This window comes from Chelonus insularis, unplaced genomic scaffold (genome assembly GCF_013357705.1).
Source record: "Chelonus insularis isolate UGA/USDA-ARS -01 unplaced genomic scaffold, ASM1335770v1 contig_24_pilon, whole genome shotgun sequence".
In the NCBI taxonomy this organism is placed as follows: Eukaryota; Metazoa; Arthropoda; class Insecta; order Hymenoptera; family Braconidae; genus Chelonus; species Chelonus insularis.
In genome coordinates this window covers 636,107-660,906 of record NW_023276446.1, presented here as the reverse complement: position 1 = coordinate 660,906, position 24,800 = coordinate 636,107, and the positions used below count along the sequence as shown (strand labels likewise).

At 30.4% G+C, this 24,800-nt stretch overlaps 1 protein-coding gene across 5 annotated transcripts in view; it reads left to right on the top strand.

The window, feature by feature from the left end:
* Window positions 1–24,800, top strand: part of LOC118064690 (sodium channel protein 60E-like) — a 59,100-nt gene that overhangs the window by 23,494 nt on the left and 10,806 nt on the right. For 4 of the 5 annotated variants that reach the window (XM_035079469.1, XM_035079466.1, XM_035079468.1 and 1 more), the window contains 16 exons: window positions 1,037–1,114; window positions 1,338–1,479; window positions 4,504–4,638; window positions 7,632–7,846; window positions 8,810–9,279; window positions 9,550–9,638; window positions 9,721–11,090; window positions 11,257–11,572; window positions 14,182–14,298; window positions 14,453–14,611; window positions 14,677–14,973; window positions 15,102–15,256; window positions 17,009–17,495; window positions 17,581–17,900; window positions 17,983–18,342; window positions 18,466–18,837. In XM_035079469.1, coding sequence (XP_034935360.1) covers window positions 1,037–1,114; window positions 1,338–1,479; window positions 4,504–4,638; window positions 7,632–7,846; window positions 8,810–9,279; window positions 9,550–9,638; window positions 9,721–11,090; window positions 11,257–11,572; window positions 14,182–14,298; window positions 14,453–14,611; window positions 14,677–14,973; window positions 15,102–15,256; window positions 17,009–17,495; window positions 17,581–17,900; window positions 17,983–18,342; window positions 18,466–18,837 — 5,082 coding nt within the window. Of the gene's footprint in view, window positions 1–1,036; window positions 1,115–1,337; window positions 1,480–1,616; window positions 1,731–4,503; window positions 4,639–7,631; window positions 7,847–8,809; window positions 9,280–9,549; window positions 9,639–9,720; window positions 11,091–11,256; window positions 11,573–14,181; window positions 14,299–14,452; window positions 14,612–14,676; window positions 14,974–15,101; window positions 15,257–17,008; window positions 17,496–17,580; window positions 17,901–17,982; window positions 18,343–18,465; window positions 18,838–24,800 lie in introns of those variants that run through there. The other variant, XM_035079471.1, reaches the window with a different exon arrangement.

The window sequence follows — 24,800 nt, the reverse complement described above, 5'->3', positions numbered from 1 at the left end:
GGCAATTAAATAAAATTTTCAATTTTAAAATGATTTGATTGGATTAATAATTTGAATGTAAATATTTTTTGAACAATATTCTTACAATTTTTATTTTTATATACTATATTAACAATGAGTGTATCAAAAACGATAAATGATTTAAAATAACTGATAATGATAAATAATTAATATTAAAAAAATAAAATATTTTAGTTATATATAATTATTGATCTAACTGCAAAATTATATAGATAATAGGATAAATGTTTATAAAATTTCTGATCTATTATATTAACAACAACCACTGAAACAATAAATACAATCACTAAGTCATAAGATTTAAAAGTTTTCATTATGTATTTTTTGTTCGACAAATCATTATTCCTTAAATTTTTCTTTTCGAATATTAGAACTTACATTAAACAGATACTATCGCACTTTTTTGTTCTATTTTCTTTGGTTTCTAAGTTTTTGTTCTTTTTTAGTGTGTCTTTTCTATTTCTCTATTTTTACAATTTACCTTTTTCAGCGTGATTATTATTTACCGCATACTGCACTAAAATAGCTCTGGTATATACATATGTTATCTTTAATAAATATTTCAAATGATCTTGTACGATAACTGTATAAACTAGTTTTTAGACTATTTAGAATAATAATACACTTCACTTCACTTTTCTTGTAACTTTTTAAATAAAAATCAATTACAAATAAAACAACTTTATCATAATTAAAATTAAAATTCATTAGATGAAATTTTTATCAATTCTTTCCTTCGTGTTTATAAAATAAATATATTTTACAAAATTATTAGTACGCTTCAAATTATAAAACATGACAAACTTTTGAATTTCAGATATCGATCTCATTACAATAATTTCCTAATCGAAAGGAACTTACTTAAAAATCTGTTTTAGTACAGTTTTTTTTTTCAATTTTATCTAAGTAAATGAGATATCCTTTATAATACCATTCAAATTTATTAAATAATGTATAAAAAAAATTATGAAAAAAGATCTCAAAAATTTTTAAAGCATATTTTCTTTGTCTACAGGTGGACTTGGAACTCGTCCAACTGGGTTCACGACGAAGAGGAAAATCCGATCATTTGTGGCAATGCCACCGGAGCTAGGTCAGATATTAAATGTTCAAAACTACTGTTATGAAAACAACTGTTTTATAGAAGCAAATGAAATTTTTTTTTTAATCCTAAAAGTTGTTTCAACACTTTATTATAAAAAATAGGAGCTAATGTATTGATATATCCATTTATGTTTTAATTAGAAAATCAATTAAAAGATATGTTCATTTTTTCTCAAGTTCTCTGATAATAAAACTACTTTATCTTTCTACAGACACTGCAATGAAAGTTATATATGTTTATGTGTTGGTCCAAATCCTAATCACGGTTACACAAATTTTGATAATTTTTTGTGGTCAATGCTTACCACGTTTCAACTTATTACTCTGGATTTCTGGGAAGATGTATATAATAAGGTTTGTATTAATCATCAAAAGAAAGTTTCATTCTATGTAGTCATACAAACAATTCACGATCTTTGGAGCACGCAAAATACCTTCAAATAATTAATATTATTTGGGCCTAATATAAAACTTTCATAAACAAATTATAGAATGTAAATTCAGAACCATGCAAAAAGTACACAGAGAGAGTAATTGAGTAAATTGGTCTTGAAAAATGGGATAGAAGTTAACTACGTTTGGAAAAATATTTCTTTGTAGGCAAGATACAATTTGAAAATGGTATTGAACTTAAACATTAGAAAAATGCCGTTCATCGACTTTGAATTGTTGATAAATAAAATAAGTATTGATGCTTCACAAATCAATAATTTTTATAAAATATATTGGAAGATATTACACAGATATATTTAACAATAAATTTAATTATTATGGTTCAAATGAAATTTCGATTTATTAAATCTACTAATTGTATTTTGAATTTTTTAATATCAAATAAAATTTAAAGAAATAAAAATTTCAATCCTAAAATTTCAGTTTCAATGACGTAATTTCAAAGGGTCCAAATAAGATTAGATAAAGTTAAGAAAAGATTACAATTCGTTATCTTATTTATATTCGTTTGAGGAATATTGGAAGAATTTTCGACGGTTTTCCGTCTTATAATGAAGACAGTCGGAAAGGTACAATCAATTTAAACAACATTCATCTGTACGCCTTACCTCGTCGTATAATCGAAAAAAATTGTAATGATTATTAAATTATTTTAAAAGAATAAAATCAACTTTCAAAATTTTCTCTTAAAAATAAATCACTTTTTGCAATTTTTCAATTAATCAAAGTAGTAGATTTTCAAGTGCGTCTTCGGAGTATTACACTTTTTACTTGTTCCAAATAGACAGGTGCTTTTGGAGACTTTTTTTTTTGTAAAGAATTCGATTCTTTACGGATTTTTCATAATTATCGTTGTTTTTGTCATATTAGCGGTGAAAAGTCAAAAAAATCATTTTTATTCGATAATCTATACACGGAGAAAAAATTCCATTAATTTTTATTTAAAAATCCATACAAAAATTACCGTGCTGCTCAAGAATGTGAGTTCAAACTTACTGAAAAGTAAAAAGTAATGATCGATACACAAATATTATAAGTTACATAAGAAAATATATCATTTAGTTTTTTGAAAATTACTTTGGCAGCACCAGAACATTTAGTGTTCCACAGCACCTGAAAATTAAGTAACGTTAGCTGTGATAACTACGTTACCGACAAACAATTTTATTTAAGTTTAGTGATAATTTTTTTGGTTATATAAACAAATAAATAAATAAATTAGGTTCATTGATAATTAACTTTCTTAACTAATTAATTCGTTGGAATGAATACGTACCCATGAGTCCACCGTGTCAAACCGTATAAGTTTATAATAAATTGTAATGATATAACGTGTTGCCGCCAATATTAAATCGTAACGAAAAATATGAATGTCATCTTTGTTTACAGTATGGAAAAAGTAACTATAGCACTGAGGGTGTTCACACAATCAAAAACAAAAGCCGTAAGATGTACGCATGCGTACAAACCAATTTTTAACTTATTATGATGTTAGTATGCACGCGTACGTCTTAAATTGTACGTTACGGCTTATGTTTTTGATTGTGTGAACGGTCTTACAATACAAAGAAAGATTATGTTGGACAATTTGTTATCGTTGATAATTTGTTTTATTCTAATTACTTAATCAATTTTACGATTTTTAACTAATAAAAAAATTTAGAATAATTAATATGTAAAAAAATGTCATTAATTTCCATATATACATTGTTTTTGCAGTATAGAACGTTTGGAGTAGAGAGGGAGAAAATTTAAAAGAAAAAGAAAAATTTCATTTTCGTCATACCCGCACGGAAAGTTCACTTCTCCATTGGAGAGGGGTTGAACTTTCCACGCAGGTATGACGAAAAATCATACTCAGCCCTAGAGAAGACAATTAGACTAATTTAAACCACGTGTTTACTACCCTCGCGTTCGGCTCGGGTTGTAATTTTACACGTGGTTTAAGCCAGACTACTTTCCCTCCCTAGGTGTGAAATATACTATAATCATTTTGATATATTTAGTGTTAAGATTGTTGTACTACAAGTAAAACAGCATATTTACGCATATATGATGTGTATATGATAATTATGAATGCACTCTTAAATGTCAATTATTACCCGCAATCTTTAAAAAAATAGCTGAAAAGAAAAAAAATTTCAAGGCTTCATTTACATTAGTTTTTGAATGACTAGACAGCAGGATACAATTTATCCTGGAGAAGCGAAATTTTTATGAAGTATAGAGGTAAAAGAAACAATAATATTATAGAAAATTTCACTATTTGTGTATAACGTACTACGATCATCGACCGAGGTAGAATAAGACTTTTATATTTATTTATATGAGAACGATTTACAGTTGACTGTATAGTCGTTAAAAATAGTGATCGAAAAGATGACTATTTTCCGATGTCGTTTGTAAATGTCTAGAAGATATCTGAAAAAAACATATTTCTAAAGAAAAAAATAAAACGGTTGGTAAAACAGTTGTTTTTATTTAGAATACCGATGGCTCGGGTTTTCATAGACACATTCGAGACAAGTTCTAGATATCTTTCAGAATTCTTATGGACATTTTTTAAACATCATGTAGATTAGTCTAAATGACAACATTAAGCAAGACATAGGAGTTGATGTGGAGATCTCACAGTAATCGTTCAAACATCTTGCGGAGAAAGAGATTATTTTAAATGAATATTAAAGACATCTTTTAGATAATTATTTTCTACTTGGAAAATTGTAGGATAATTTTTACTCAATCTTTCTCTCTGTGTATCGAAATACCACTAAAATTTGAACGTTAAAATATAACATGAAACACATTTGAGAGTAAGTAAGTTGTAAGTTATTTTAACAATCATAACTTTATTTTACAATTTTCAAAATCATATTAACGATCTTAACAGTACTAATATGGAATGATCTGTTGATTTAAAAACAGGTATTATCGGCATGCGGACCTATCAGTGTAACCTTCTTCACGGTGGTTGTCTTTTTTGGGTCATTCTACCTCATCAATTTGATGTTAGCCGTTGTAGCTTTAAGTTATGAAGAAGAAGCTGAAATTACTAATGAGGTAAACTTCTTTCGATTTTTTTATAATTTTGTACAATTTAAATTGATTCAGATAAAAATGATTCATTCAAGAAAAAATTCATATACAGTTAGATCTAGTTGAGGTCCGGTACGGATATACATAAGTAATCAAACTAGATTAATTAGTAATAGTTTCTTCCTTACATAAAATGATAAAATTTGTTTATGCGCATGCCCACATGCATGCTGTCCTTCTCTAACTGGCAGAATGGCTTGCATTACTAACCTTTAAATTGAGAATAAAATCGAAATTTTTGTGACAATATAACAAAAAGATATATTCACTGTGGGACTAAATATATGTATATAGTATTTTTATTAGCCAGATTCGATCATTCGCCTTCGGCTCGGGACAAAATTTTTTTCGTGGAAAAAATACCATATTTTGCTTTCTCGATACGAAATATACTATTTTCCTAGTTTTATTAAAATTTTGACAAATGGCCATAAAGTTTTAGGTTCCTAAATGATTCAAAGAAACTGACAAGCGTTTCATAATTTACTTAATTTTTTTAAAAATTACAATAAGATTTTTTGATATTTTTTTGAATTTATTCGATATTCTTGTACAATCCACAAAACTACTAGGAAAATTAAAAACAATCTAGACAATTCTAGAAAATTTAAAGTAATTTACAAATGTTGTCGAATTTTCTTGAGTTTTTTTAGAAAAATCGAAAAAATTTTCTAATGTTGAAACTTTGTATGAAAATCATGATATTGGCCACAGTTTCTCAGAAATTTTAAAAGTTTTTCAATCTGAGAACTGTTTTAAACCAAGCTTAGAAATTTATTTACACCTTATTAAAACATAAAGAATTTTTTTATTATTTTAGTTTTTTTTTGTTTTCGATATCTCGAGAACCACTGAAGATATCGATTTCGAAAAAATTTCATTCTTAAGATAATATAATGAAGAGCATCTGAAAGAAGTTTGAACAATTCTGTCCAGCCTTTTTTTTATAAAAAAAAGAGTTTAGAAAAAGTTGAATAAAAAAGATATTTGAAATAGATTTTACTTATGTTAGTAAGATGGTTAACATGATTGATAACTGCGGTCAATACAATATGGTTGTTAATAACTTCATATGACTCTAGACAATTATGTATTGTTTATAATAAATTGAATTTGTTATGCACAATTAAAAATGGTTCTATTCTATTAAATTATCATTAGTATGATTATATTTGATAAATATCAATAAAATATTGTTGTAAATAACTTTATATGGTTAAATAATTGTATATTGTTCATAAAAATAGTAATTTTTTATAAACAGACAAATTTTTTATAAACCAAAAAATGACAAAATTATGGATTTCAATTAATCGAAAGTTCGTAGTCAAGGTACACAAACTAAGCCCAGACTCATTTTTTTGAAAATTATGTATTGTTTATAACAAATAATGGGTATACTTCTGATTAGGTGTCACCTCCAAATGGGATGAAACTTTAGGCCTTGATGGGACATGGAAAACTCCTAAAGGATTTTTGGCGAAAATGTACCATATTATTTTTAAAGGGGTTTAAAGATGTTACCATTTTAAGCCATTTTATTCATAGGGGTCACGCCCAAAAGGGGTAGATTTTGACGATATTCTGACTCCGACAACATAAAAATGATCCCCCAGGGAAGTTTAGTCATGGGCCACAATAACATTTTTATAGGGGTTTTCATGGCCATATCGCGATTAACCTTATAGTAAGATTGATAATTTTTTTAAATTGTAAGTGATGGATGGGAAAGACGCGAAAGGTGTAGTTTCTTCATAGAATAAAAAACGTATGATAGTCTTAACTAGCGTTATAGTACGTATCATCGTGTTAAGTCTCTAAGAGCAGAACCAACTACTATAGTACTGAAGTTAATACTGACGATAGGCAATCAAGGTTCGTTTTTTGGGGTGGTCTCAATGAAGACCCCTTTGAAAATCTTACGAAGCGGAAATTAAATTTCATTTTTATTCTATTCTTATTTAACGTAATTATGTTACATTTATCGGTTACAATAAATAAGGAATTTTTTTTGTAAGCTAAGCAATATCATGGTTTCAAATTCTCGTGCATTCATTCCTCCTGTTAATAATTGTTTATACTAGTTAAAATCTGCGCAGACGCACTCACGGAAGTAAGCTTGTATTATTGTAAAATTAAAATCAATATTAATTTAAAATGTATAAGATTCATGTAACTATTTAAAATATTTTCTCCAGCTCTATTTGCTAAGATAGTGATTTGTTGAATTAACTTAAATTTAATGCCATAAGAGAGAAGGCGGTGATTGTGTTTGAGCATGATTAGTATGGGTACGTATAGAAAAGTAGCAAAATTAAAGTATAGTGCTAGCTTGAATGATAAATCGCCTAACGCATAAACTTAGATGATCCAGGTTCGAGTTTTGTCCGTAAGAAATTGCTTTTTTTTCGAAAGTGTACCAGCACGAAAATTGTTTAGATGGGGTGAGATGAAAGAGAAGAAATGTCAAAAATTATCAAAATACATTTTTACTGATTAAGTAATTAGTTATGAGTACTAGTTTGACTTTGAAATGCCGATACGACAAACTTTTCATTAAATAATTTCTACGGACGATTCATGTGAACAATAGAACAATAGAAACGACTTTTTGTTTTTTTTAACTTACGATTGATTAAAGATATGAATCGTCATTTAATATAATATTTTGTTTATGATGACCTTATTTATTGACACTATTGATCATTTGATAAGTCAAAAATCGTTTTGATTGCTTATCATTTTACTTATTGTATAATTTTTTTGTTATAGAAAAAATGGCTCGGCTAAATTTGTTAAAATTCCTTTTAAATCTTTTTTGTTGTATTATTTTCTGAATTTATTTATTTGCTCGAATTAAATAATAATTGATGTATTTATATCAATTTCATAAAATAAGTTTTATAAAACATTTCCTTACATAATTTATCAACATTTAATCAAATTAATTAATTTAGGAGAGGAAGAAAGACTTGACTGATCATCGTGAAGATTCGACATTCAGTTTTGACCCAACGAAAATCAACATCAAAACGTTGACAAAGGAAAAGCAAAAAAAAATAGACGCACGAAAAGGAGTTTTGCTGAGTAGTTATTCAAGAAAAAAAACTCGTCGAAGAAAAAGAGGGAGAAGTTCAGCAGGTCAAGAGAAAAATGGGGGCACAAGAAGCAGGTCTACATATATGAAATATACTCAATTTACTCATCAAATTTCAGATTGCACTTTGTTTATTCCAATTTTTATTTTAACGTTGTCTAAAGATTCAATTATTATAAATAATCGAATTTTCGCTGATAATTGTTTCAGTCTTTTTTTATTCGTAAAATAGATTCGGTTTGAACTTACGTTGATAAAAGCTTTTTTTTTCATCAAAGCAACTACAAATCGGTCTTTTATTTAAATCCCACCAGAGAAAGAAAACAAATTGATATGCAATAGTACTTTTTTAGGAATATCAGTTTATTAATAGTCTCTTTGAATGATCTAAATACAAAAGTAATAAAATATAGTCATTAATTAATTTTTAAATTCAAATAGCAATAAAACACAGTGTACTCATTTACATCAGAGTAGGAAAAGAGAGTATAAAGTGAAACACGAACGAAAAAGCATTAATTTACTAAAATAAATTTTAAAATGTTCATAGCATTTTTCGTTTATTAAGTTTTCAATTGATTAATGCATTAAAAATTATTAACATTTTTTGATATATTGGTTAATTAGTTGATTATTGTTTTTTCTTGATGGTTCATTTTTCACCAACTTTCCGTGTATTTATTTACCAAAAAATTTGTTTTATAAATTGTTTAGGTCAACAGTAGTTTTTGAAAATGTATATATCTTATTCAGACCTAGAAAATAAATTAAAAACTTAACTCGATTCAAAGAATTTAAAATGAGTAATCATATAATTTAACATAGTAATATTTCAACTATATATTTTTAATGATATTCGAAACCGTTTCTAAATAACTACGTATTGTGTTTTTCTATAAAAAAATCGTTATAATAGTAGAAATTTTTGTTTTTAGTTTTTAAATTAATGCAATCTAAAATTAATGAGTTACATTCATTATTATATTTCAAATCTTAGCTTTTTAGTAACGAATTTCATTATATTTATGTATAATTTAGATCGGTAACACCGAGCCCTAGTCCAAGCCCAAGACATTCGAATGTTCGACCGTCGAATCTGCCTCTCCAAGTAGCACCTCAAAGACCAGTAGATCCAATTCACCGTCTTGCTCCTCATCGAGGAATGCTGCATTCAAGACAGGCGAGTAACAACAGCAATCAGCAATCTTCTCTCGATGATTCTGGCGTTGTTGACGATCACGATGGTGACGATGTCACTTCAGCTGAGGAGCATGAACGACGTGAAAATCGAGAACAGAAGCATCAAGAACGTAAATTGGAACGTCAAGAGAGAATGAATATTGTTGCATCTACAACTGCAGAAAAACCTCTTTTACCAGTTGCACCTGTTACTGTGTCGGTGATGCGTAAGAGTCGTGAAATTAGAGTTCTTAAATGTAATGGGGTTAAAACGAAAAAACAGATGTATACTTTACCACCTGAATATTTATCGCACATCGTTGTTCTTGGTACGTTAGATTTTATTTTATATTCTATATCAACATATCAATTTCATTTCGATTATTCTTATCTATTCGATAAACCAAAAAATTCAAATAACTCTGGCAACATACTTGAGGTGTTTTAAATTTTAACTTTAATTTGAAGCTTAACTATTTTAATTTCGATTTCTATTAATTTATTTAATTTTACTCATCTAAAGTTTTATAGTACAATGAACTTCATTATTATATTAAATTACCTTATTTAGGATTTATAAATTTCTTTCTGTATTATAGATGATCTTCCGGATAGAAATTGTGACAAATGTATTCAGTGTTGTATAGATTACGAGGGTTGGTTGCGATTTCAAAATTGTTTATATAAGGTAAATAAGTAAATATACAAATTACTACAGATAATTTTTATTTAATTCAATATGATGAACTTGTGGTATTTCACTATTTCAGATAGTAAGAGATCCATTATTTGAATTAACTATTACACTTTGTATTGTCCTTAATACTGGTTTTCTTGCACTCGAGCATCATGGTATGAGTGAGAGTGTAAGACAAGCTCTCAATATTGGCAATAAAGTCTTTACGAGCATATTCACATTCGAGTGCTTCCTTAAGTTGCTTGCATTGAGCAAGGACTTTTTTAACAACGGTTGGAATAACTTTGATTTAATCATTGTCTCGGCATCACTAATTGATCTCACATTTGAACTTGTGGATGGTTTATCAGTTTTACGTGGTTTAAGGCTGTTACGTGTTCTTAAACTCGCTCAGTCTTGGACAACCATGAAAGTTTTATTAAGCATCATTATCTCTAGTATCGAAGCACTTGGTAATCTTACATTAGTATTAGTGATTGTTATTTATATATTTGCCGTAATCGGAATGCAGTTATTCAGCAAAGATTATACTCCTGAAAAATTTTATCCTGATCCAGTTCCTCGGTGGAACTTTAATGATTTCTTTCATTCATTTATGATGATTTTTCGGATTTTGTGTGGTGAATGGATTGAACCACTATGGGACTGTATGAGAGCAGAACGTGATGAAGGACCGGAGACATGTTTTGCTATTTTTCTTCCCGCGCTCGTTATGGGCAATTTCATGGTTCTTAATCTCTTTTTGGCTTTGTTACTCAACAGTTTCAATTCCGAAGAACTAAAACAAAAAAAACAGGAAGTTGGGGAAGACTCAAAGTTAGCACGATCATTTGATCGAATCAGATCAATTGTAAGGAAAAAACGATTCCAAAAAGAGAATTCTGAAATGGGAAAAAATCGAAGATTGGAAGAAATAGTGAGAGAAGTAATGGATAAGTCTGATAAAGAAAAATATGCAATTCAAGAAACAGTATTGAGCCTTCCAAAAGATAATGTTTATAATAGATCATATCAAGAAAGTCTTAATCAACCTGTATTTACTTATGAACCTATCTACCGTCAAGCAACTATCACTACTTACAGTCACAATAGTCAAGAGACTAAAAAAACTTTAAAAATAGACGCGGGTACAGGCGATAGTAATGAAACTAACCCTGAGGAAAGTATAGAAATGGATGTATTTAAAGAAAATGGTAAAGTAGACGAGCAGTTAGTAATGCTTCCAGAAAAAACAAAAAAAGAACAACCCATTAAACTAGAAAGTTCACGAGCAGAAAAAAGACCGTGGCATGCTCTTGTTAGTTATGTTGATGAATTAACAGTAGGTGGAAGACGAGATAGTAAAGGACGGTATGTAGATGGCATGAGTTCGTTTCCAGGCTTTGGAAGAAATAGAGCACAACCGATTCCACAGGATTGTTTTCCTCAACATTGTTACCGAAGGTAAAATATTACTAACAATAAATTTATCATAATAAACATTGCCATTAAATGTTAATAATTTATATATTATATTTCAGAAGATTCATTGATTGATAAAATTCTGTATTCATAAAAACATTAACAATAGCCATAACAAACAGAAAATATAATTGATTATTTTTTACAGATGTACTTGCATTAATAAATGTATTGAAACGGATCTTGGAAGGAGATGGATAAAACTGCGAACTGCAGTTCTTTCAGTAGTAGACACGCCAGCATTTGAATGGATGATATTAGTTTTCATTTTTGCCTCATCCATTACTCTTTGTTTTGAAGACATTTATCTTGATGACAATCCTTTTCTCAAGAGAATTTTATACTGGACAAATTTGGGCTTCTGCGCACTGTTTGGCTTAGAAATGTTGCTGAAATGGTTGGCACTTGGATTCTGTAAATACTTTACAAGTTTTTGGACAATTCTGGATTTTATAATTGTTTTTGTAAGTGAATTATTTTACACTTGAAACTAGACTCAAATATAGATATATTAAATTGAATCTATTATACCGAAAAAATTTTTTTTTTTTACATAGACCTCCTGAAACTTAAAAGTTTTTGTCCCGGTTCTGAGGTCCGAAATTGACCAATCTCTTCCCAAGCGAAAGTCAGAAAAATCGTCTATGCTTGCGTGCAGACGTGTGCTGTCTTTCTCTGTGGGAGAGAGATAGTCACCTTTCTAACCTGAAAACTGGAAAAAAACTTTAATTTTTGGGGACGTTCTGATAAAAAAAAGTATACTCACTTCAAGAATAAAGTGATCTATATCATACCACGGGTTTGCAATTTTACACGTGGTACGATGTAGCTCAGTTTCGCCCAGGGTTGCGTAATATACTATTCATTATGCTTATATTGATAACTGCTACAACATGAATACCGCATAAAATAATAATTTTAATTATGTTACTCACAGGTTTGTATCATAAATATTAAACCTTCTTCGATTTCAATTTAATATAAAAATATTGTTATATAATTCTCAAATCTGATCGATTAACGTTCAAGAGTATTTTTCATTTAAAATTGAATAATTTGTAAAACAAATTTTCCAACAATTTGATTTCATAAATTTTATATACAAATTGCATAGAAGTATTTAATTGAAAAATCAGTATTCTATATTATATATATATATATATATATTTCAATTTGCTACATGCTTTTCCAGAGTAAAAAATTCAATCATTTTGATCTAATAATAATAATGAAAAACTACGTAAACTGGTGCATAGAGTTCATCAAATAATTGACGTTAACATAACAATATTTATTCAAGTTTTGTTAATATTATTATTCGTTAACTAAAAATATATCCTTTCTACATTTGTTTATATATTTATTTTGTGTGTTTTATGTATCGCCTCATGAGCTCAGGTACGTTAAAATTATAAATTTAACTTTTTTCGCTTCAAAAGTCTCCACTTATACATGTTTTTTCTTATTCACTGTAATAAATAATTTAAATATTATACAATAGTTATGTTACTGATAGATACAGATAAATTTTATAGACAAAAAAAAGAAATAATCAGTCATTCGAATAATTGGGTTCTGTTTCTACACGGAGAAAAAATTCCAATAAAAATTACCGTGCTCAGCACAACAATCCACGCGCAAATGTCAATTCCCTAAAAAATTAAGACAACCTTCAAAGAAAAATTAGTAATCCTTTTAAAATTTTTATTATAGATTCAATATTTATTAAGAAGAGTAAAAGTAAAAATTCTTATGCAGCACGGTAATATTCGATAAATATTAATTTTTATTCAAACTTTAAACAAAAATTAGTAAGTGACTAGAAAAAAATGAGAATCTGTATATAATTTATTATGATCCGTGTGGTAGGAAAAATTCGGGTGCTCTCCTATAATTTTTTCTATTCTCGAGAGTTTCCGTGCTGGGTCGGGAATCTTCGAATTATCGGTCCAACACAATCTTTCTTTGTATTGTAAGACCGTTCACACAATCAAAAACATAAGCCGTAAAACGTACAATTTAAGACGTACGCGTGCATACTAACATCATAATAAGTTAAAAATTGGTTTGTACGCATGCGTACATCTTACGGCTTTTGTTTTTGATTGTGTGAACACCCTCAGTGCTATAGTTACTTTTTCCATATTGTAAACAAAGATGACATTCATATTTTTCGTTACGATTCAATATTGGCGGCAACACGTTATATCTTAACAATTTATGATAAGCTTAAACGGATTGACGCGGTGGACTCATGGGTAAGCGTCAGCTTGACACACGATGGGTCGCGGGTTCGAGTCCCGGCCGAGACAAAAGTCATTTATATGATTTTTCTCGGGCCACCGTGAGCGGGAGAGGAAGATCTCTTCGGAGAGCCGGGTGGTTGTATCGACGACACAGGTTTTCTGCGTAAGATCCCGATCGTAGGGATAGGGGGGGGGGCAGTATTGTAAAACGTGTGCCGTATTTCATTCCAACGAATTAATTAGTTAAGAAAGTTAATTATCAATGAACCTAATTTATTTATTTATTTGTTTATATAACCAAAAAAATTATCACTAAACTTAAATAAAATTGTTTGTCGGTTACGTAGTTATCACAGCTAACGTTACTAAATTTTCAGGTGCTGTGGAACACTAAATTTTCTGGTGCTGCCAAAGTAATTTTCAAAAAACTGAATGATACATTTTCTTATGTAACTTATAATTTTTGTATGTTGATCATTACTTTTTACTTTTCAGTAAGTTTGAACTCACATTCTTGAGCAGCACGGTAATTTTTGTATGGATTTTTAAATAAAAATTAACGGAATTTTTTCTCCGTGTAGAATACGGTGCAATAAAAATTGTTCTATTGATCAGTCACATTTCTGTAATTCAATAGAGTAATTTTTACTAAGCATTGATAGTTTTCACAGTATTACAAATATATTTAACAATAACTGCACAGTGTATATGTATATATATACCGAATTTAATCGCAGCATGTTTTGTATATTTGCACATAAATGAAATGCTCAATAATTTATTTGGTATTGCATATACCAATTAGAACGATGTAATTTACTCAACAGGTATCCACATTTAGTCTTTTAATAGAAGAAAATGAAAACCTTAAAGTGTTGCGGTCTTTAAGAACCCTTCGAGCTTTGAGACCACTCAGAGCAATTTCAAGATGGCAAGGCATGAGGGTAAGTTATTCAATTTATGCTATTTAATCAAAGAATTTATTATATCATTAAATATCTATAAGATTAGTTGTCATGAACATAATAGAATTGAAATAAATATTTGTGATATTTATTGTAAGAAAAAAATAATTAACAATTTGTGTTGGTCATACAGATTGTAGTGAACGCGTTGATGTACGCAATTCCCAGTATTTTCAACGTGCTCCTCGTCTGTCTCGTGTTCTGGCTAATATTTTCAATAATGGGTGTACAATTTTTCGGAGGAAAGTTCTTCAAGTGTCTGGATGAATATGGTGAACTTTTGGATATTTCGGTATGTGGAAGAATTTATTAACTTTGTATCAAGTGTTTAATTGGTATTTAATTGGTTTGATGCAGATAGTAAATACGAAAAACGATTGTTTAAGTCAAAATTATACTTGGGAGAATAGCAAGATAACTTTCGATCATGTTGGTATTGCATATTTGGCATTGTTCCAAGTTGCAACTTTTGAGGGTTGGATGGAAGTAATGGAAGATGCGGTTGATGCGAGAGGTGTAGATCTTCAACCACAAAGAGAAGCCAATTTGTGGGCCTATATTTATTTTATCATATTTATTGTTTGTGGATCATTCTTCACTCTCAATCTCTTTATCGGAGTCATCATCGATAATTTTAATATGTTGAAAAAAAAAGTAAGAACAACCATTATTCATAAATTCATAATTTTATCCACTCATTTTAATTAGTTATTTATGATTGTCATTATGAGTATATTTTTAATAATAAATACAAAATTTTCATAAATTTTATGATGTTTCAGTATGAAGGTGGCGTGCTAGAAATGTTTCTGACCGAAAGTCAGAAGCACTACTACACTGCCATGAAAAAACTAGGTCGAAAAAAACCTCAAAAAGTTATAAAACGTCCAATGAATCAATTCCTCGCTATGTTCTACGATTTATCTAATTCCAGAAGGTAATAAGTTTACATACAACTCAATTTCTATGATTATTTAGATTTTAACAATTTTTAATGTAAAATAATAAGAAAGATATAATTTTACCTTGATAATTTTATAAATTGTGGTGCACTACACAGGAATAGTGGAATTTATTCTGTAGAAGAGAAATTTCTAAAAAATGAAAGGACCAAAATAATTTTAATATCAGAAGAAATTTTACGCTCCTTATGTAGTGTATCACAATTACTGTGCATAGTAGGATAATTTTTATTCAATTCTTGGGATAAAGTTCCGATTAGGTGTCACCTCCGATTCGGACCAAAATTTTTTTACGAGTTTACTTCAATTAGTGATGCATTTTCCCCAAGGGATTTTTGGCGCAAATTTTTTATGGGGTTTAAAGATTTTACCATATTTAGTGAAATTCGACATTTTTCAAACCATGTATTATCAGCTATTGTAAGGGTATGCTTATATTTGCTTTTTGAACGATCAATAAATCTCCTACAGATCAGATCATTATCGTTACGTTCCATCACTTTCTTATGCTTAGGACAATACCGACTTGATGGTATCAACCCAAAGTCTCTTACCCACTGCAAGGTAATAGCTCTATCAGTACAGATAGTAGCTATTTTAAATAAATTGTAAAAATCATCCATTAGTATTAAAGTAATATTTTTCATGGAAAGTAGTTCATCAATCGCACTTATATTGATCTCTGAATAAATTGAACATAGGAAAAAATTTTGAGGATTCACCATCTATTGTCTGCTCTTAGATACTCAACACGGTGAGGGATACTATAACACTAGTAAATACCATTCTGCAATTTTTGTTCTGCCCATAAAAATGATATGGTGCATTTGCGCCAAAAATCCCTTGGGGGTTTTTTATGTCTCATCAAGATCAACAAAGGCCCCAAGTTTCAGCCGATTCGGAGGTGACACCTAAACGGAACTCTACCCAATTCTTGTTTCTGTTTAGGATTAAGTGCATTTCTCTTTTAATTAAAAAGAAGAAAAATTTGTATCATTCAATTTTTTAAGAAACTTAGTCTTTTAGATAAACAATTTTTTCATATAAATCATTCAATTTGAAAGCAATATGATTATTTTTAGTATATGTATACATAAAAAAAAATTATCCCAAATATTAGAGTTTTATAATTTTTTTTTTTAATTAATTATACATCTGTATACTTGGCATGAAAAAGTAATTGAAAAAGTATTTGAAATGTATTCAATTTCAATAAACCATTTCAGACTTAGGTGTCAATTTATTCGAAAATTTTTCGGCCTATATTTCTATTATTTATTGTTATTATTATGCGTAATTCAGTCTAAAATATTTTTGAAATTTTTTTCATTATTATAGAATACACGAATTACAAAAAATTAATTAAACGACGACTATTCAAGCTTCTCTTAGTAAAGAAGGGAGCTTGAATTACTCATTAATCAAAATATTTGTTATCTGAATAATATATAACACCCATTTTGTATTCCATGTCATTAAATATTAAGTAATTCTGTGGTAGATACGATTTTCGATAGAACATAAAAATAAAATGGTACGGTATCATATTTATTGAAATTACATACATCTTAAATAGATAACAATATTTTATAATCTAAAAATAATCTTAAGTAGCATTCAAGATGTTTTTGTATCCAAAAGATTTATTCACAACAGTTAACTTTGAAGTCATCACGTGTATAGCCCGATAAGATATGTATAGAAATTAATAATAATTATCATTTCAGATTCGAGATAGCCATCTTCGTTTTGATATTTCTAAATATGTTAACAATGGGAATCGAGCATTACAATCAACCTCACCCGATATTCTTTGTATTAGAAGTGTCAAATGCATTTTTCACTACCGTATTTGGCCTCGAAGCCATTGTGAAGATAATAGGTTTACGTTATCATTACTTCACCGTACCATGGAATCTTTTTGATTTTCTTCTTGTATTAGCATCTATTCTCGGCATTCTTATGGAAGATATAATGATAGACTTTCCTGTGTCTCCGACGCTCCTGCGAGTCGTGAGGGTGTTCAGAATTGGAAGAATCTTACGGCTTATAAAAGCAGCTAAAGGCATTCGGAAACTTTTATTCGCACTAGTTGTTAGTTTACCTGCACTCTTCAACATTGGTGCATTGCTTGCTTTAATAACTTTCATCTATGCCATTATCGGCATGTCAGTTTTTGGACATGTACGGAAGCAGGGTGCTCTCGATGACATGGTAGGTCTATTTTTTGTTTATTTTAACTTTTTTAGTGATACACAATTTAAAATTGGATCTCTAATAGAATTATTTTTTGATTTAGGTGAATTTCGAGACCTTTGGTCGTAGCATGCAGCTGTTGTTTCGCTTGATGACGTCGGCAGGATGGAACGACGTTCTGGAGTCTCTTATGGTTCAACCGCCGGACTGCGATCCTACCCCAACCAGCCGGCAGTTGAACGGAGACTGCGGATTACCCCTCCTAGCCATAACGTACTTCACGTCCTTCATCATCATCAGCTACATGATAGTCATCAACATGTACATCGCTATTATCCTGGAAAATTTTAACCAGGCGCACCAAGAAGAAGAAATTGGCATTGTTGAGGATGATTTGGAAATGTTTTATATAAGATGGTCAAAGTAAAATATAAAAAAATTTTTTTAATATTTACGATTATTCTTATTAGTTGATAATGTGGAATAATGGTGGCTTTGTTTGTAGATATGACCCGCATGCAACACAATTCATCCGATTTTCTCAGTTAAGTGACTTTATAGCAAGCTTGGATCCACCGTTAGGAATATCAAAGCCCAATGTAGTGGCTTTGGTTAGCTTTAATCTTCCTATCGCAAAAGGAAATAAAATTCACTGTCTGGACATCCTTCACGCACTCGTCAAGCACGTCCTTGGACACGTTGAAGAGTCTGACGATTTCAGGAAATTACAAGAACAAATGGACGTCAAATTCAAAAAACAGTTTCCTACAAGAAAAGAATTAGAAATTGTGTCATCCACAAGAATCTGGAAAAGACAAGACAAAGCCGCAAGGCTGATTCAACGCACTTTTCGAGAATATTTAGCGTAAAAATCTTTATTTTTCAATTGTTTAAATTAATACTTAATAAAATTTTAGAACAATAACTTCACCGAAAACATAAATAGTACTTTCTTCGAGTAGTATATTTATTTTGTCGTTATTTTCAGAATAAAACGTGAACGCGAAAGAATAGCTCATGAAGTAGATTCTCAAACTCAAACCTCCAGTCCGGGCGGTTTAGGAAGCGAAGGCAGAACCGGTGGATGGGGGGGTAAGCTATCGGCTCTTCTGCATGTTCATAGAGGAAGTCGAGCCAGTAGCCGCAAGTCCTCCAGGGCCAGCGACGCTAGCGATCTTAGTGAGTTGGGAACAGCATCCGCATGGCTGTTTCCAAACTTACCACTCCTGCTGCTCTCCGGCGCCACAGGAACCCACGAGGACCTGCAACCCCCTGCTCTTACGGTATCCCGTCCCTCGCCTACCACGGAACAGCCTTCGGCTACCTCCAGTTCTGGTTCTGATTCACATGTAACAATAAGGTTAGTATTGTGAAAATTTCATTCTATCTTCTGTTATACACACTACACGGGGAAAAAATCAAACCAAAAAGAAATCTTGTATAAAATATGTTTTTCCGTATGAGATTCTCTGAAAGTTAATTAGTTGAAATTTATTAACAAATTAATATTTTTAAATTTGTTTATTAATAAAGTAATAATTTCTCTTTATATACATTCAAAACAAGGTTTAGTAAATTCAACTAAGTTTCGTGGTTGATGAAATCTGTTTGCTTGTAATTGTTCTACATGTCTTGTTTGAAGATGTAGTAGCATCACTGATGTGTAAAATATCACAACTTTCAATCACTACTATAGCAACTGTGATGTTCCGTTCATACTTTCAGAACTGAATTCCAATGCAAAAACGGTTGGCGTACATACTGAATATCGTTATTATGAGAAGAAGATCAGGAATATTAGTATTTGCGAGTGACTATTGTTTGTCCATTTAACGTCGATTGTATATATTTTTTCATTTAACGATCATTCGGTATCCAAATTAGTAATTCTTAAGACTGTATCTGCCCTAACGTTTTCTTTGACGATTAGTTTTAGATAATTTATATAAAATTCCTTTTTTTTATTATTCCTGAAACCTGGTATTTTACAGGCTTTTCATTTGGATTTTGTCTGACCTCTTCTTTTCGGCAGATTTTCGGCCATTGATCATCTTCCATACTCATAATGTCGTAGATGTACACGAAGAAAATTTTCGCGTAAAAATTACCCTAAAATTTGACCGTGAGACGCAACGGCCGCAATATATTTTTTTCTTTAGAGAAAAATAATTTTTACCCTGATTAAAGGCTAAAAATTTTTTTTGCCAGAAAAAAACATCATCAATTGAATAAATGTACCCACTACGTGAAATAAAGTTTAATCTTTTGATGAGTACCATGTTTATTAGTCGAAGGAGAATAAGGAAATAAAAGCAAATAGAAGCACATAAAAAAACTGTTATTGTACTGAAGATGTACGGAAGAAGTCAAATGTTATCGATCACCTGAAATTCTTCTCAAGTATGAGATAAAAAATATTCGAATACAACGGCAATAATCCTCACCATCCAAGCGTAAATTTTTGTGTAGTAAATTTTACTATTAAATGTTATTTTTTTTTCTCTATTTACTAATTCTCATGTAGTATTTACAGCGGTTTTCATTCGTCCACATACAAACTCAATTTATTTCTGTAACTTGTTATTGTCATAACATAATATCGTCATATCTGTCTTCGCTCGATTTGGATGTTGGTTGGTTGTTAGAAGTTAATTTTTAGTGCAAATAAATTGCTGATTTATCTTCATAGAAGGTACTATAGAGGATGATTTTTTTCAGATTAAGCTTTAACAGCATGTAATAGTATGACAGATCTTTCTTTTTTATGAGCAAGAGCTAAAGGTTTGAACTGTTGAACTGGCCAAAAAAAAATAATCTTTTTGGCCATTCAGGTCACAGTCCGTTGGGTTTTTTTTACCAGGAACATAGAGCTATTTTGCAGTTCAATTGAGCTCTTGAATGAACGATGCTTAGTTTCGTACGAATTCTTTCCAGTTGGATGGATGACCTAGTATTCATGTTAATGCTAGAGATGAATCAGTCCATAGAAAAATAGGAGCTTCAGCTAATTCAAACACTCCTTAAGCGCATTTAACGAGCTTTACGAGCATTCAAGCAACAGTTAGTTCAAGCTGAGGAATTATAACTGGTTTTTAATAGTGCTACTTTTGTTTTTGCACACAAGAGCTGGATCTGAGCTGATTCTTTTAAGTTTTGAACTTTAATATAAATGCATGCAGCCATGGCTAACTGCGATGCATCTGAGAAGCTATGTATTTCTATGTATGAGCTGGAGATCGTGTTAAACCATCTAGAGATACGAACATGAGCGAGATAGAGTAACTCGTCTCGTAGATGCGTCCACCGTTGAGGGGGCTGAGCAGGAAGTTCATCATCCCATCTAGATTTATTTAATCTGAGTTCTTGAGTGAAAAGAAGAATTGATCTGATACCGAACTCCAAGATAGTCCAAGCACTTTCAATTCTGTATCATATAGAGCTTTAGGAGGATCAGTTGAGAGACTTTGAAGAGCTAGAGCTTGTAAAAAAATAGGGCTATTATTAGACTAATTCGCTAAAGGGAAGCTTCTCGCCATGCAGAGCTGTATCAGACCTTAAGCTATCAGCTGAGCTTCTTGCTAAGTATCTAAGCCACGAAATGTCGACATAGCGACCTTTCGTCTTGGAAGCTATTGCACGAGTATATCTAGTGCCTTTATCTTCAATAAGTTGAAGTAGAACTTGTACTGTTAGAAATGGAACTGGCCTGATTCCATAGGTAACTGTACTGAGCTGATATGGAACAACGTTTTTGTGTCCGTCAAGCCAAAGAATTCTTTGAGGATCCCGGTTTGCTGGATGAACATTCATCTGTCTAAACATCTTCGTTATATCAGAGTTGAGGATAATTTTGTTTCGTCTAATCCATGATAAGACGTCGAAAATGTCGACTTGGAGTTTGGTACCAGTATAAAGAACATTATTGAGCGAGAAACTAGAGCTTGTCTAAGTTGAACCATTGAAGACGACTCTCAATTTTGTAGAGAGACTTTGCTCACGTAGAATTCCATAATGAGGCAAATAAAAATGAGGGAGACATTCAATCCTTTTGATACAAAAGTATCATGTGCCAAGGTCATCTCATTCGAGCGATCACCAGTTACAGCACCAGGACTCTCACTTGAACTTGGTTGAACTTCTGGAGTAAACCTTACATGTCTTAAAGCTTGATATTCATCCATGAAGTCTCTGTAGATCTGATTGATCTTAGTATCAGTTGAAAATCGCTTGAGCATTAATCGGAGGCACGTGAAAGCTAGATTTCTGAATTTTCCAAGAGCTGGTAGGGATAGAACTATTGGCAGTCTAACACCATATCCTTCAGTTGCATCTCTTGAGTGAGTGTTGCTAAAGTAAGCTTCATGGTGTTTTTCATCTGGAGTGAGCTTAGAAGAATTAATTTGAGCTGTCTCTTTTTGAACCAAAAACTAGGATAGTAGTTTACGAAGATCATGATCCTATTTCACTTAAAAGGCTGGACTTGTTAGAAATTATGAACTTGACTAAGATACACTGAAGACGATCCAACCAAAAATAGTCACGAGAGCTATAGATCTAAAGCTTGATATCGTCTGAGCCACGAGTGAATGACATGAGCTAGTGGTATAGTGTCCAGAGAAATATCTATGTTGCCTGGTACTCTAAGGTCATAATCCTACTTGTCGCTCATTTAAGGTGTGACTCATTATGAGAATCTCTATAAAGTTTTAATGATGCACGATAAAATCATGAACGTAGCTTCAATTTTCTCATTATTATATTAGAGAGTACATAAATAAATATAAAATCGTTAAAAATTGAAGTTATAATTTAAAAAAAAATATACAGCCAGCAACAGATGTCCCTATTATCGGTCGGTGAAAAATGCTTTGTACCTATTTTCGATCGGTCCATGCCCCTATTCTCGCTTTATATTTTTTAAATTCTAATTTTAAAAAAATCTTTAAAGTCATGTTCATTAAATGTTTATTATAACTTATGAAAATATAATTCGTACGATATCACAAATTGCAATTCCACTAAGAAATTATGTATACATATATAATGATATATTAATAATAGTGAATAACGACCTATTTTTTAAAAGAAATTTTGTCCATTAGCTTTCTCTTTACATACTATGATTTCATTTTTTATTTTTTCTCTTGCTTCTGCTTTTTTCGTCATGATTTTCGCTTCTTCTTTTTTAATTTTTGAAATTGACCATATTTAAAGATTTAGCATATTGAACTGTATTTAACTGCTCTTTATTTTGTAAATTTTCGAATAAAATTATTTGCACATCTTCAGAACTTGAATTACTCAAGGTCTCTAGATTATTATTAAGATCAATCACTTCAACAACTATGTCGTTGACACTCAGTCCAATAGGTAAAATATTCTTTCCACTATCATTTGTGGTGTTAAGATCAATGGTTTCATTATTCCGAGTTATATCTGGCTATAAATTCAAAAATAAAAAAAATTTTGATACTTAATCATTAATTCGATGTAATAAAATGAACTATTTTCTGTAATCAGAAACTTATAGAGCGATACTTTCAGAAAATCATAATTTTTGTAATAAATTTATTTGAGCAGTATTGAAAATTATATATTAAATAATAATTAATATTAGAAATTTAAAAAATTACACTTAGATTATAATTCGTCTTATCAAAGATCATGCTAATGTACCTTGACGACAATTAATCTCGTTTTCCCATTTGAATTTTTAGCCTTATTATTTAACCATCTTCTACACTGTTATCATAGATTGAAAAAATTTTTGTTTTTTATGCTGAATAAGAATATATATATATATATATATATATATATATATATATTGGGTGCGGAAAATATTCCTTCACATAGTTTTTAAGGTTTGAAAATTGGGAAATGTATACTATCTTGAATAGTTGGTATTTTGCAAATACTTGATGTTGGAGAGAATTGAGGGTGGGGGATCTGTTACAAATTTAGACTAGCTTTTTAGCCCCCCCCCCTCAATCCTCTCCAACATTAAATATAATTAGTAACGACTAATATACTGACACAAATTATTTTCCAACAATAATCATTCATTTACTAGTACAAATAATCATCAATTTCTATCGGATACATTCGTGAAATTTCTTTTATAAATGCTTCAATTCTATTTGAATGTGAATCATGTCTTTTAAATAAAAATTCCCCAAAATACTGACGATAATGAGATCTACTTCTTCCATAACGTGGTATGTTATCACGAACATCTCGCCAAAGTCGCTCAATATTTCGAGTGTGAGCCTGGGTTACAGGATCTACAAAATTATATCACGGTGGTTCACCGTTAGGTGCATCCACCGTTTTCTTGAGAGACCGCTATACCCTCGCCAACAATCGGAAATAATCGTAGTGCCAGGAGCAATGCGTCGCGTAATGATTTCTTGCAGAATCTTAGCGGATCTATTTGTAACAGTCTGAATAAAGCACTCCTTGGTCGCCGGATCTATTCCTCCAAACACCCACGTTCCTCGAATGATACGGCCCTTGTGGTATTTTCTTTTACCAAAATGCGCTTCATCCACCTGCACAATGTGCCCTTCACCACCAATTCTTCTTGACGTTTGGTTTACCCAAAACTCACAAACCTTGAAAAAATCAAATTCACAAGATAACTTTCTTTACTATCTGTCAAAATAGTTGCTGGACCAGATTTCATTTTTGCCCTTGTATTTATCACGAAGGGTTGAAAAGGCACTTCGAATTTTTCACTTGAAGATCTCAATGATGCTCCCTTTTTTATAGCATTTAATGCTTTTCTTGAACTTTCTTTACTGGAACCTTCAAATTGATATTTCCGTTTAACTATTTTTTTTCAATTTTTCTGTTTTCTTTCTTTTATGATTAGCCATATTATTTATAAAGACAAGTATGTGACTTTGTACTTTTTTTCAAATAAGTTCAAATAAGAAGTAATATTGACTAAAAAAACTCAGTATTTGCAATATGGACAGTTAACGTGTTCGTTACGTTGAGCAAAAAATCGTACAGTCCGATAAACACTCTGCTGGTAACTTTGATCGCCTAATTTATTGCATAACGATTCAAATAAAAAGTACAACAATGACCGTTTAATATTTTTTTAATAATACAGCAGCATATTTAATACAATTTAAAAGTATTAATTACTTCCTTATACTGAAAAAAGCTTAATTCACGCACAGCTTACTTTTGCTATAAACATCAACAAAACGATGTACAATGCATAAAAAGGATAGTGGATTAAGATAATAATTTTTTTTCGTATATAAAAAATAATTTTATAAAATTTTTTTTTTTTGGCTGAGTGATAATAGAATA